General features: G+C 48.5%; 1 protein-coding gene across 3 annotated transcripts in view; it reads right to left on the bottom strand.

The window, feature by feature from the left end:
* The window catches only part of LOC133135686 (protein kinase C-binding protein NELL2-like), a 92743-nt gene that overhangs the window by 55893 nt on the left and 21956 nt on the right, over nt 1-14894 (bottom strand). For all 3 annotated transcript variants that reach the window (XM_061252882.1, XM_061252883.1, XM_061252884.1), the window contains 6 exons: nt 5686-5758; nt 4464-4546; nt 3950-4078; nt 3129-3231; nt 2919-3010; nt 1-16 (listed from right to left, as the gene is read on the bottom strand). The exon at nt 1-16 is cut by the window's left edge and continues 87 nt beyond it. In XM_061252882.1, coding sequence (XP_061108866.1) covers nt 1-16; nt 2919-3010; nt 3129-3231; nt 3950-4078; nt 4464-4546; nt 5686-5758 — 496 coding nt within the window. The remainder of the gene's footprint in view (nt 17-2918; nt 3011-3128; nt 3232-3949; nt 4079-4463; nt 4547-5685; nt 5759-14894) is intronic.

Below are 14894 nucleotides of genomic sequence, written 5' to 3'. Positions count from 1 at the left end.
GGAGCATCGTCCCGTCCTGCAGACAAACACCACAACGTCAGAACAACGTCAGAACAACGTCAGAACAACGTCAGAACAATGTCAGAACAATGTCAGAACAAGGTCAGAACAACGTCAGAACAACGTCAGAACAATGTCAGAGCAACGTCAGAATAACGTAAGGTCAGGGCGCAGGGAAGAGCTCACAGGGAAACCCCTCCTGTTGTCTCAGCGCAGCTCCCTGCCAATCTGCTTCCTCTATAAATCAAACTTTATCCGGGAATAAAGTTACTATTGTACTCCCTACAGGGCACACAGTACTACAGGAGAGCCAGTGACTATTTTACACCCTACAGTCCACACAGTACTACAGGAGAGCCAGTGACTATTGTACACCCTACATGCCACATAGTACTACAGGAGAGCCAGTGACTATTTTACACCCTACAGGCCACACAGTACTACAGGAGGGCCAGTGATTATTTTACACCCTACAGGGCACACAGTACTACAGGAGGGCCAGTGACTATTTTACACCCTACAGGGCACACACAGTACTACAGTATTTTACACCTTAGAAAACCCTGCTCAGCTTGAACCGTCTCCACTCCTGAAAGAACTCTACAGAACCTCGTCTGTACGGTAGACACATGGTAACACGCGACACGCTAACACACTAACACAGATCATCCAGGTCCAGCACCTCCCATGTTTAGAGCTTGTGACCAGAGCACCACGTTTCCTCACAGAGCACTCCTGAAAGACACATCAATGAACGCCATCTGCTCAGCTAGCTGTGAATCGAGCCCATCTGTTCCATCTTAAACAAAAAAAAACGGAAAGTAAAGAGAATGATCTAGAATGGGGTCAAAGGGCAGACAGCTGGTCAATAAGAATAGGGGGGGGGTCGGCAGGCTCTCTGCTGCTCTGATGAAAGCTTTCTTCCCAAACGGATTGAGCTTGTGGGGGAAACCCGTTCAGTCGCACAGGGAACGGTCTGCTCATTAGCATGTGATCTCCATTCTGCTCTTTTCTCATTGTAATGTTTAGCCCGAGGGGGTCCAATCTTATCTGGTGGGGCTGCAGAGTTTAGTTTTAGTCCAGCACTAAGACACACAATTCTACTGATTGGTAATGGTATTGATTGAATTCCATTGATTGAAGATTCATTAGTTTGTTGCATGGGGTGTCGTAGTGCTGGACGAAAGCAAGAGCCTGCACCCACACCGGCCCTTTTCAGAGAAGACCGGACCAGACCTGACCAGACCGGACCAGACCGGACCCAGACCCAGACCCAGACCCAGACCTGACCCAGACCGGACCCAGACCGGTCCCAGACCAGACCCAGACCCAGACCGGACCCAGACCCAGACCGGACCCAGACCGGACCCAGACCGGACCCAGACCCAGACCGGACCCAGACCCAGACCGGTCCCAGACCAGACCCAGACCCAGACCGGACCCAGACCCAGACCGGACCCAGACCGGACCCAGACCGGACCCCCCTAGTGTAGCCATGAGCAGGTCAAAGGTCACGCTGTAACACCTGAAGAAGCCACCTTCATCATCTCAATAAACACAACGTGGGCAGGAGTGTTAGGAGCGTAACATCTGCATGAAGCCTGCAAAATTGAAACTTATAGTCTAATGACATAGCTATGTCATTATATTATAAAAAGTATAATTTACTCTGAGAAGCAACAAGCAAAAAAAAATCCGGTCCTGGGGTCAAAGCGATATTAAAGCCTTCACCACTCGAGCGCTCTTCAGCGCGTTCAGCGCTCTTCAGCGCGTTCAGCGCGTTCAGCGTGTTCAGGGTGTTCAGCGCGTTCAGCGTGTTCAGCGTGTTCAGCGCGTTCAGCGTGTTCAGCGCGTTCAGCGCGTTCAGCATGTTCAGCGCGTTCAGCGTGTTCAGCGTGTTCAGCGTGTTCAGCGCTCTTCAGCGCGTTCACCGCGTTCAGCGCGTTCAGGGTGTTCAGCACGTTCAGGGTGTTCAGCACGTTCAGGGTGTTCAGCACGTTCAGAGTGTTCAGCGTGTTCAGCGCGTTCAGCGCGTTCAGCGCTCTTCAGCGTGTTCAGCGCGTTCAGCGCGTTCAGCGCTCTTCAGCGTGTTCAGCGCGTTCAGCGTGTTCAGCGCTCTTCAGCGCGTTCAGCGCGTTCAGCGCGTTCAGCGCTCTTCAGCGTGTTCAGGGCGCTCAGCGTGTTCAGGGCGTTCAGCGTGTTCAGCGCGTTCAGCGCGTTCAGGGCGTTCAGCGCGTTCAGCGTGTTCAGCGCGTTCAGTGCTCCTCAGCGCGTTCAGCGCGTTCAGGGCGTTCAGCGTGTTCAGCGTGTTCAGCGTGTTCAGGGCGTTCAGCGCGTTCAGCGTGTTCAGCGTGTTCAGCGTGTTCAGCGTGTTCAGCGCGTTCAGCGCTCCTCAGCGCGTTCAGCGCGTTCAGCGTGTTCAGCGCGTGGTCAGCGCGCGTTCAGCACGTTCAGCGCGTTCAGCGCTCTTCAGCACGTTCAGCGTGTTCAGCGTGTTCAGCGCGTTCAGCGTGTTCAGCGCGTTCAGGTTCAGCGCGTTCAGCGCTCTTCAGCGCGTTCAGCGCGTTCAGCGCGTTCAGCGCGTTCAGCGCTGGGTCTGCGGGGCTCTGCTGCCGCTCAGCACTTAACTGATCAGCTAAAGCGGCTGATTACACTGCTAATTGGCATCTGCTGGGTTCCTGGGTCTGAATTAGTTCTTCATTTTTGGGTGAAAACAAAACCCAGCCATACTGTGCTCCATCAAGGGCAGGACTGAACACTGCTGATTCATCCTCCGTCTCATCACAAACAGGACGGAGAGCAGCGTTCAGAGAGGCCTTATTCAACACTGTCTGTACCATGCTTCTCACATAATAATGCATTTCATTTTACATCGGTCTGAAAGCAAACAGAAAATGATTTAATCCTGGCACACTCACCCTGCATTCGAACAGCAGACACTTTCCCGTGGAGTCCCGTTCGGCCCTCCTCGTGCCTTCCACGTACACGCCCCCTCTGAACAGGCAGACTCCTGGAAATAGAAACCGTTCCTGAGCCAAAATGACCATTCTTGGGCCAAAATGGCCGCCTGTAACTTAGAGTTTAAATGCTGGAGTGGATGTGTCTGGGTGAGATCATAGGAGACTCACGCTGGCACTCCTTGCAGCATTTCCCGCTCACGTAGGCGGGGGCTGTGTCAGGGGGGCACTGGAGGGGGGGGCAGGATACGGTCTCACAGCGCACCGTGCCATTCTGAGGGAAAACACACAGAACACGTATACGTGTTAAATCTCACGCTCTTTCATGGAGGGTCCAGAGACTGTCAGCCACTTTAGAGCAGCACCTAACAGAATAACAGAACAGAGAGAAACCCCTGCCAGCACCTTCTCATATACATTACAATTAATCTGATTTACTGATCCACAACTTAGCCTATCAGAGGTGTACAGGTAACCCACAGCACAGGTAACGTACGGCACAGTTAACCCACAGCACAGGTAATGTACGGCACAGTTAACCCACAGCACAGGTAAGGTACGGTACAGGTAACCCACAGCACAGGTAAGGTATGGCACAGTTAACCCACAGCACAGGTAAGGTACGGTACAGGTAACCCACAGCACAGGTAATGTACGGCACAGTTAACCCACAGCACAGGTAAGGTATGGCACAGTTAACCCACAGCACAGGTAAGGTACGGTACAGGTAACCCACAGCACAGGTAAGGTATGGCACAGTTAACCCACAGCACAGGTAAGGTATGGCACAGTTAACCCACAGCACAGGTAAGGTACGGCACAGTTAACCCACAGCACAGGTAAGGTATGGCACAGTTAACCCACAGCACAGGTAAGGTACGGCACAGTTAACCCACAGCACAGTTAACCCACAGCACAGGTAAGGTAAGGCACAGTTAACCCACAGCACAGTTAACCCACAGCACAGTTAACCCACAGCACAAGTAACGTACGGCACAGGTGCAGTTCCTGCAGCCGTCGGTCCAGGCCTCCTCCTCCCTGTAGACCACGCCCTTCATGCTGCAGGTCCTCTCGCAGTAACACCTGTCCAGACCCCCCATCTTCTCCTCCGCCCGGGCCAGCTGCAGGGACCCCAAAACAGAGAGGGGTCTCAATCAAACCACACTGCAGGGACCCCAAAACAGAGAGGGGGTCTCAATCACACCACACTGCAGGGACCCCAAAACAGAGAGGGGGTCTCAATCACACCACACTGCAGGGACCCCAAAACAGAGAGGGGGTCTCAATCAAACCACACTGCAGGGACCCCAAAACAGAGAGGGGTCTCAATCACACCACACTGCAGGGACCCCAAAACAGAGAGGGGGTCTCAATCACACCACACTGTCTGTCACCCACTGCTGAAGCCATCAACTCAAATACCCAGGCTCCCTTTCAGCAGAGGTGGCCACAGGGATCGATCTCGCTCATTGGCTGAGTGCTCCTGCTGAAAAAAGCAGGGTTTACCTTGCTGGACGTCTTGGCCAGGATGTCCTGCAGTTCCATGATTTTCTGGACAAGGCCATGGAAGTCATGACAAGTGGGACAGGCTGAGAAACAGAAACAGCACATTAATATTCCTTCTGCCGAATCAACCAAGCAAAGAGACCCGCAATCACGCTCACTCAGGCAGACAAAGGCATTATATCCAGTGAGTTACTACACAAAGGTTCCCACACTCTTAAAATCATAATTAGGATAAAGTGCACATCCACTTTGTAGTTAATTAATGGGTTCCGTATTCTCACACTGAAGCAGGTAATTGATTTGTAACGGAGGGTGTTCTCAGTTGAACGTGTGCCCTGGGCGATGTGGCGTGGTGGAGTAAAGAGACAGTACAGTAGTGAGGTAGTAAAGTAAAGACAGTACAGTAGTGAGGTAAAAACAGTACAGTAGTGAAGTAGTAAAGACAGTACAGTAGTGAGGTAGTAAAGTAAAGACAGTACAGTAGTGGGGTAAAAACAGTACAGTAGTGAAGTAGTAAAGACAGTACAGTAGTGAGGTAGTAAAGTAAAGACAGTACAGTAGTGAGGTAAAAACAGTACAGTAGTAAAGACAGTACAGTAGTGGGGTAAAAACAGTACAGTAGTAAAGACAGTACAGTAGTGGGGTAGTAAAGTAAAGACAGTACAGTAGTGAGGTAAAAACAGTACAGTAGTAAAGACAGTACAGTAGTGGGGTAAAAACAGTACAGTAGTAAAGACAGTACAGTAGTGGGGTAGTAAAGTAAAGACAGTACAGTAGTGAGGTAAAAACAGTACAGTAGTAAAGACAGTACAGTAGTGAGGTAAAAACAGTACAGTAGTAAAGACAGTACAGTAGTGAGGTAAAAACAGTACAGTAGTAAAGACAGTACAGTAGTGAGGTAAAAACAGTACAGTAGTAAAGACAGTACAGTAGTGAGGTAAAAACAGTACAGTAGTGGGGTAGTAAAGTAAAGACAGTACAGTAGTGGGGTAAAAACAGTACAGTAGTAAAGACAGTACAGTAGTAAAGACAGTACAGTAGTGAGGTAAAAACAGTACAGTAGTGGGGTAGTAAAGTAAAGACAGTACAGTAGTGGGGTAAAAACAGTACAGTAGTGGGGTAGTAAAGTAAAGACAGTACAGTAGTGGGGTAAAAACAGTACAGTAGTAAAGACAGTACAGTAGTGAGGTAAAAACACGGTATTGCAGTAGAAGGCACTCACTGCGGTTGAGGTCGGGGCACTGGGAGATGTATCCCTGGGGCATGACCAGCACCTGAACGTCCTGTAAGACCCCCTGTCGACACAGGAGAGAAAGAGCTCATGCACCAAACGCTTTTCACACAAACGAGCAGGGATCGCTTCACGGTGAAAAGTGACACAAGCAGGACCAGTTAACCCTTTCGGTCACAAGCGCAGTACGAAGTGGCTCCATGCAGGGGGTCTTGGCTTCAGCCGAGGAAATTAAGAGCTTTAGCACGGTTCTAATCGGGGCTCACAACAAGGGTATAGCAGAACTCTGGGTTCCTCCCACAGTTCAGAGACATGCAGGTCAGCAGAACTCTGGGTTCCTCCCACAGTTCAGAGACATGCAGGTCAGCAGAACTCTGGGTTCCTCCCACAGTTCAGAGACATGCAGGTCAGCAGAACTATGGGTTCCTCCCACAGTTCAGAGACATGCAGGTCAGCAGAACTCTGGGTTCCTCCCACAGTTCAGAGACATGCAGGTCAGCAGAACTCTGGGTTCCTCCCACAGTTCAGAGACATGCAGGTCAGGCTACTGGGGGTTAACAGGGCGTTGCTGTGAATCAGCCTGTGTGCTGTATAAAGGTAAAAAACACACAGGTGACATAAATGCAATAAAAGGCTTGGTGTTTTCACATAAGGATTCGGAGCAATCATTAGAACAGACTTAAGTGAGGAATGACAACATTATGCATTTAAGAGTGAATAGTAAACACCAGCGATTCACACCAGAGCAAAACTTGTGAAGGCAATATGATTTTAGCAAAACCTTTACTTAGATCCAGTGCACAAAGCTTCACCATGCCTCTGTTGTTGCCTCTGATATGGCAGTTCTGTGATTTATGAGGAGGATGACCCTAAACAACCCCAACCCCCGCCCCCATGAACCCCTCCCGCCAACCCCTCCCACCCCACGATGAGCTCGACCAGGTTTATCGAGCCAGTATCCACAAGGAAGGGAAGCAGAGCTCAAATCGCATTTCATTACAGTTCTGCTGAAGAGACTACACAAAAAAGGCTGAAAACCAATGAGCAAGTGGTAAGTTTAGTAAAATATTGGTGAATTCTTACAAACCAGACTTGTCTGAAATGATGCACTTTACGGCTGGTTGTTTTTTGGGTCCTTAGGCTAATGTTTTACTTGGCTGATTTGATTTGATAAATGAGATTATTTGTGCACCTGTACTGTGGGCCAAACTCTTTCATAAGGAGTAATATACACACAATGCGCCGTCAGGAATGTATCTTCATTAAGTCAATAATGCGCCCAGTTTCACAGCGATTAGCCGCGCTGGAAGACTTCCCAAAGGCTACAGGAGGTAGGCAGCACGCCCACACTGAGACCGGCCCACCTAGGCTACAGCCTGGTCACGTAGAGCAGCACAATCAGACCATGGACAGCCATAAGTGAAATTAAAAATGAAGTATATTCAATTGCTGAAGACCCTACTTTATTTAGGAGCCGTACACAAAGATAAGATTCATTCTGCCAGGTTTGGATGAGGCTCAGGACCAAGTTCAACCCTGTGCCTGGCAGCAGTCTACAGTTGTTCAGTACGTTACATTCATTTAGCCGACACTGGTTTTTCAGTTTTCTTTCCCCAAACGGACCAAGGTGGTGTTTTTCAGGTGTACAAGCACAAGATCAAAAGCACACACAGAACGTGAATGGCTCAAGTGCTAACTTTGCAAAATAAGAGATTATTTTCATTGAGACAATGCGGCAATTAATGAATGTAAAACACGGTCGAGTGGCAAGAACGCCTTTCACTGACCAAACAATGACACGGGACAAAAGCGGTTTTGTGAGTTTATTCAGTCCAGCGCTTCAGAAATCAGAAATGTGAAATACAGCACCATCACATTATGTTCACTCTGTAGCCATGGAGACGGGCGTTCACTTTCCATCATTTCATTCATCTCATTTCATTCACAAGAAAAAAAAAAAAAAAAGATCAAGTTAAGAATTCATTTTGACGGCACCAAATACCAAGGATTCATGGTAGTGTAACAATAAAATGGTTTCAGTACGAACATCAATACATGGTGTACCTCTGCCCTACAAGCTACAAGCTGCCACTTGTTCAACGCAAACATTGGCAACCATGGGGTAGGGCTGCAGACCTGATAGACTGGAGAAATGTGCGCGCTTGTTGTGGAACTCCCAAAGCCTTTTAACATTACATTATATTATAGTAAACTGTGTAATCGTGTGATACAACCTTGCACAGTTGCTTTCGCAGCGCTCCAATAATCCTCTTACCATAATAACCATCAGCCGCAATCCTCTACGGTATAAATAATCATTCTGAATTTGTAGATTGCACAATAAGTTTTTTCTTTTTACCCAACAATTACATTAAAGGCGGGGGGGGGTTGTCAAATGTAACACTGATTTTTAATACTATACCTATAGCTATAGCCATGGGCAAAAAATAAATAATAATAAAAAAATCTTTTTTTTTTTTTGTTTTTTTTTTTGTAAAACCAGTAGTGTTGGTTCAGCACTGTTATTTTCAGTACAATAAGCCGGGGACAGAAACCATGGTCCTGGAGAGCCGCAGGGTGTGCTAGATTTACTTTTCACCTTAAAATCAGTAACTGATTCAGACCCAAGAAACCAGGTGAGGTGAGTTAACTGCGTGATTAACCGCTTTAATCGACCAATTAAGTGCAGAGTAACAACAAGAGCCTGGGGCTGTCCAGGACCAGGGCAGTAAGCTTGGTCTTTCTGAGACACTTTAAGATCAGAACCAGGGCAGTAAGCTTGGTCTTTCTGAGACAGTTTAAGATCAGAACCAGGGCAGTAAGCTTGGTCTTTCTGAGACAGTTTAAGATCAGAACCAGGGCAGTAAGTCTGGTCTTTCTGAGACAGTTTAAGATCAGGACCAGGGCAGTAAGTCTGGTCTTTCTGAGACAGTTTAAGATCAGAACCAGGGCAGTAAGTCTGGTCTTTCTGAGACAGTTTAAGATCAGGACCAGGGCAGTAAGCTTGGTCTTTCTGAGACAGTTTAAGATCAGAACCAGGGCAGTAAGCTTGGTCTTTCTGACACTTTTGAGATCAGGACCAGAGCAGTAAGTCTGGTCTTTCTGAGACAGTTTAAGATCAGAACCAGGGCAGTAAGCTTGGTCTTTCTGACACTTTTGAGATCAGGACCAGAGCAGTAAGTCTGGTCTTTCTGAGACACTTTAAGATCAGGACCAGGGGCCCATTTATAAACGTTGCGTAGGCACAAAAGAATGCGTACGCCACTTTCTAAGCAAACTTTGGCATTTAGAAAAAACGAACTTGACCGGAAAATGTGCGGTCCTCCACGGAAACTCTGACCCATGCGTACGCACATTAACTGGAGAAATGAGAAACTGTGCCTTTAATGCTCGTGACGTAAGCCCAGGAAAACGGGAAGTGAAACAGGATTTAAAAAGGTATAAAGATTTGCCGGGAGTTGTGGCTGGGTATGGCTGCTGTAAGGACGTGCTTCATCCCTGTTATACTTATTAAAGTGTTGTGTTGTTGAATTTCGCTATACGGGTTCTCTCCCTTCCTAAGTGCAACATTTAGAGTTGATTGTGATTTATAAAGGAAAACTGGCGTGGAACGTGCGTATGCACTGTTTTATAAATCAGAATATTTTTTTGCGTACGCACGTCCTAGGTTTCATGCTTACGCAACCTTTTGACGTGAATCCTAAGCACAGTTTTATAAATGAGGCCCCAGGGCAGTAAGTCTGGTCTTTCTGAGACACTTTGAGATCAGGACCAGGGCAGTAAGTCTGGTCTTTCTGAGACACTTTGAGATCAGGACCAGCGGAGACATCACAAGCCCCTGAGGGGCTGCACGTCTCGCTCTCAGACGACCGGGCGACAGGAACGCAGCAGGTCAAACCGGTCTGAACCGGATTCTTGTGCTTGCGTTTGAGGTTGAGGTTGAATCACTCCATTTTGAGACTCCCATGTGCCCTCAGATTGGGGCCCTGAGTGAGACACAGACGTGTACACCCGTTGCCTGAGGAAACGGACATCACAGTAGCAATGCGACCAGGAGCCCTACAAGAGCTGATTGGACACCAGCAGTCAACTCCTCCCACTCCCTGGCTGCTGACCAATAACAGAGGTGAAAAGAACAATGCAAGAGAAGGCACAGCATTGCGAAAGAACATGTGCCATTTGATTCCCAGCCGGCTGCATTCCGATGCACCGAGCGGAGGTAGAAGAAACAAGCTGGAGAGCCTTGTTACTCGGTAGTGATATTGCACTTCAGTATTCCTGAGACTAAAACCTATGTTCGCCAGTCAATAACTGCTAAATGACAGTAATGTGACAATAGTGTAATGACTACACATCCCAAGATGCACCCTGCTCAGAATCAGCCGACGGAGTTTAAGATCAGATTATTTTTTTTCTTTCTTGGCAGTCCCGTTCCTCTCGGCCTCCCGGAAGGAGTGCCAATCCCGAAAGCAGTTCCGGGCGGGAATCAGACAGAGGGGCACGTCACACGCGCCACACTTCCAGATGGTCTTCAGGCCGTTCTTCTCCGTCTTTGAGCACAAGACGCAGTACCTCCTGCCCTTGGTGGCCCTGAGAGAGTCCTCGATCTCCTGGCCCTCCGTGATGCAGACGGGGATGCAGGGCTTCTCCGCCTCTCTGCGCTCCTGCGTGGGCTTGCCCCCCCCTGCGGGCGGGACCGTGACGGTCGCCACCCCGGAAGTTTCCGAAAGGGCCGGCCCGCCCCCCCCGCCCCCCCCGACGTCCACCAGCTGCAGACACAGCTGCTCCCGGAACACCTTCTGCGAGAGCGCAGAGATCCGCCGGGTCTCCGCTATGTCCTTGTGCAGCAGGAAGGCGTTCACCACGGCGATGTCCACGAAGTGGAAGAACAGGGTCTTGTACCACTTCTTGGTCTTGTGGGCCACGCTGTAGTACTTGATGAGGGCGTCCGACAGGTCCACGCCGCCCATGTGCTGGTTGTACGCCCTGATGGCCGTCGGGAGGGGCACGGCCTGCGCGGTCCACTTCCCGCCCGGGGTCAGCGTCCGCCGCATGGCCTGGTCGCCCGTGTAGACCTTGTGGATGGTGGTGCACATGGAGACCTGCCGAGTGTCCTTCCACTTGATGAAGAGGAGCTCCTTGTCCCGAATCCACCGTATCTCCCCGCGATCGGACTTGGCGGTGAGGGCGTTCTCCCGCGCTCGCGGGAAGCCCTGCCGGTTGTCGTTGATGGTGCCGCACGCCCCGATCTTCATGCGGTGCAGGTCCCGGAACAGCGAGGTGCTGCTGTAAAAAGTGTCGACGTACAGGTGGTAGCCCGTTCCCAGGTGGGCGACGTTAATCAGGTTCATGACTGAGTTGTAGCCGATACCCTTCCCTGAATCCGGGCCGCTTCTCCCCTGGTAGATGCTGAAGTTGCAGGTGTAACCGTTGCAGGCGTCGGCCAACACGAAGAGCTTGAAGCCCCACTTGATGGGTTTGGACTTCATGTGCTGTTTGAGCATGTTCTTGGCCCGGGTCCCGACCATGCGCTCGTCGATGGAGAGGTTCTGGCGCGGGTGATAGAAGGCCTGGCAGGAGACCACCACCGAGTCCAGGAGCGGCCTCAAGAAGAAGAGACGATCGTACTCCGGGGTCCCCCTCTTCATCTGGTTCTCCTCCTCTTCCTCCGGGTCGCTCATGTGGAGGGTCCACATGATGACCTCGAAGCGCTTGCGGGTCATCACGGTGCGACAGAAGGGGACCCTGTACACCCTGTGGAGGGACCAGTAGTCCTTCAGCGCCGACACCTTCACCAGGCCCATGAAGATGACCAGCCCCAGGAAGCGGTAGCACTCAGGCACCATCAGCTCCGCCCACGGGCACTTCCTGCCCAGCACGCGCATCCGGTCCGCGTTGCGGTTGGTGTTCTCGCACAGCGTCTTCACCACGGACTGGCTGAAGAACAGCTGGAAGAGCTCCAGGTGTGAGTACTCCTTGGTGGAGTCCAGCTGCACCCCCGGTTTCCGGGCGGGACAGAAGCGGGGCACCTGCGGCTCTACATCGGGGTCGGAGACGGAGTTCCAGCGGCCGGCCTCCGGCTCCAAGGACGGGTCGCTCCTGCCGAGCTTCAGGGGCGAGGCCTTCAGGGGCGAGTGCTTCAGGGGCGAGGCCTTCAGGGGCGAGGCCTTCAGGGGCGAGGCCTTCAGGGGCGAGGCCTTCAGGGGCGAGGCCACACCCCGTGCTGACGCTGAACATCGCCCCCGTTTCGCTGGAGTGGCCGGCGGGCTCGCAAAAGCTGCCTCTTCAGCGTCCACACTGGATGGAGAACCGGTGATAACATTAGGGCATATTACAACAACCAAGTGATCGCTGTAATTACGAGGGCGCGATCATTATTCATAGATGTGGAATTATTCATGATGAACGGCACGTGCAAAATTTCAGTGAAGGGAGTCTGCAGACCTGGGTCAAATGGCTCATTCTTTTGGATTCAATTACTTTTCTGTGCTCCCGGCAATTGAGCCAACCAAGAAGACCAGAAGGCAAGGCTGCACTTTTCGAGAGTATTTCATAGGTTTCAATACACCAGGCAAGCTCAGTAAAGAGTTTTAATGGTAGTTTTCATTTTAATCCACAACAATAACAGATTCAGCCAAGGTCTGCAACTCTGATGGCGAATTGATTAGAATAAACCAAATGTAGTTCTGATCTGACTCTAAGCATGTTCAGGCACCTTTTTGCTCACTTAAGGGGGGGGGGGTCACACTATGGGTAGAGTTAGTGCAGTGCAGAGATAGTATATTACACAGAGATAGTATACTAGACAGAACCTGCACTAAGGGCCTATGGGCAGAGGATCATGTATTTCAGTATAGATGAGCTTTATCCAGTGCCTGTAATGTAATGCAAAACAACTGAAATGGGAAATGGTTTTAAAACTACAAGACCATTTAGAACTGGAAATGACACGTACATTCCTCTCGCCTTACATCATAAAAATTATATATATATAAATATGACTTTAGTCTTGAATTTACACTTGTATTAGTGGCGAGAAATACATTAACAGCAGAAGTAAAAGCACACAATTCCTTTAAATCTGTGATCACCTGTTATTATTAAAATAGACTACAACATCGTTCAATGCTTAAAAACGTAATTATCAACAAAAAACCCTGAACAGAATCGCAGCTGCAGCCGCAGTTCCGTTACAGATGTCCAAGTCAAAAGGCCAATTTATTAAACTCGATATAATTATCACGAGAAAACGGTCGTGGGGACTGCATATAGTTTAAAGTTCATCACGTTCAATAACTATTTTGAGTCAGAGGCTTTCAGAGTTGGCCGTTTTTTTTTTCTCGTTTATTTATTTTGCGTAAAGTCTCATTCATCACAGTAATTGGCAAAGCGCAAATGTTGCAGCCGCATTTAAGAGGCTTTGAAGCAGCCGCGTTGCATTATACTTTAAATAAATGGCTCTATTTATCACAACAAATGTGCCCCTTCATCATGGCAATAATAATAATACTCAATTAAAAATAAACATTGCGTAAATAAAGCACTGCCAATGCAACACCAGAGAACAATAAAAACATGAACGCTACTCACTCGTCTGGTGCCTGACTGGCCTCAGACGCCGGCTCGAAGTCTGAATCGTCGCTCTCGAAGTCAAAGCTACTTTCTTCATCACTCTCGCCTGCTACTGACCCAAAATATTTTATATTTTTAGTTTTTCTTTCAGACTTTCTTGTACCATTTTCCATATTTTTCGGACAGAAAAAAAAAAACCTTGAAAGTTTTGTTTCGACAGGTGTCGTGAACAACTCCTTTCTGTGAATTGTGGAGTAAATGTACCGGCTGGCTCGCTGCCTTTATTAGTTGCACAGACAGGCTGAGGCGCAAAACTGGACAAAATAATGGGGCTGTCCCAACGTTTTGAATGAGACGCCCCCCTGTCTAACTTCAGTGCCCTCTACTGCGTCGGAGGCAAGCTGAGGCTGGAAACGCAGGCTATGCTCTGAACGCAATTGTATACTATCACTTTAAAATGTATAAATAAATTAATAAATAGTGTAGAGGTAGCCTGTTTGGATTACCTCTACCGCGCTGAGATTGAAGCGTCCTGTTAAGTGAAGTGTTAATAACTTATAATAACACTAGTAAAGCGCTCAGTGCAAGGCTAAACGGTACGCACACTGCCGTTAGTCTATCCCAGATGATATATCTCCCGAACTTTCAAGTAGAAAGTTTCTCCGCTTCAAGTAGTCAACCTGGTCGGCCCAAAATCCTGTACATTTGCCAGAGAACTGAGCGTTCATTTTTGTTTATATTAAATCGCACTTCGTGCACTTTGATCATTCACACGGCGTGTTACATAATGACTAAAAGGTGTGGTTTTGTTCGCCAGCATTAGAGTCCCCCAGGGCATTTCTGGAAGTGATTTCATTGCTTATATCACAAAATAAAGCAAAAGGTTTGTGTGCGCATATTTATTTTTAGATTTATATTTGCAAAATATATAAATCTCCATCCCGTGTGAGTTGGATCCAAGAGGCTATGTTTGAAGTAGCTGTATACAAGGCACCCCTAGAGGTCGACAAAGATACAGAAATTCAAAGCCTTTAGAGGGGATGGTGATATCATATATGGTGATGATATGAAATTTGTTTCACGAGGTTTATTCATTTCAGGACATCATACATGCATACCAACGTCATGGATACCAGTACAATTAGATTTCATAGGAGATGCCAAATTACTATTATTGTTATTTTTAACCTAAAGGGCATTTAGTTTGTCATGTCATGCGTCACATAACGTGCAAGATGATATGGAACATAAGGGGAACTGCCTTCGCCCACAGGCAGCAACACAGTTCAATAAAAATTTTAAATGCTTATTTAATGTTTTGATGAAGAAAATGGCAGGGTTCTGAGACTGCACGTCCTGCCCAACCCCTCCTCTGCAACCGCTTCTAATCCCCATTCACCAATGAGCATTATTTCACCAGCTGACTGACTCAATCTGTGTTAAAAACTGTCAAAAAACAAAGCAGACACAAGGTTAATACACAACACTGATTGCCATTCCAAAGACTGTTGTATACAAGCTCTTTCTTTAAACATCAGCATGCCACACGCCAAACGACTGAATGTGCTGATGCAGAATGAGCAACTATGAAAGAAAATTATATCCCTTCTCTCTCTCTATCCCTCCCT

This window comes from Conger conger, chromosome 8 (assembly GCF_963514075.1).
Source record: "Conger conger chromosome 8, fConCon1.1, whole genome shotgun sequence".
In the NCBI taxonomy this organism is placed as follows: Eukaryota; Metazoa; Chordata; class Actinopteri; order Anguilliformes; family Congridae; genus Conger; species Conger conger.
Note: the sequence above shows the minus strand (reverse complement) of the source record. Positions and strands in the feature narration are given on the sequence as shown.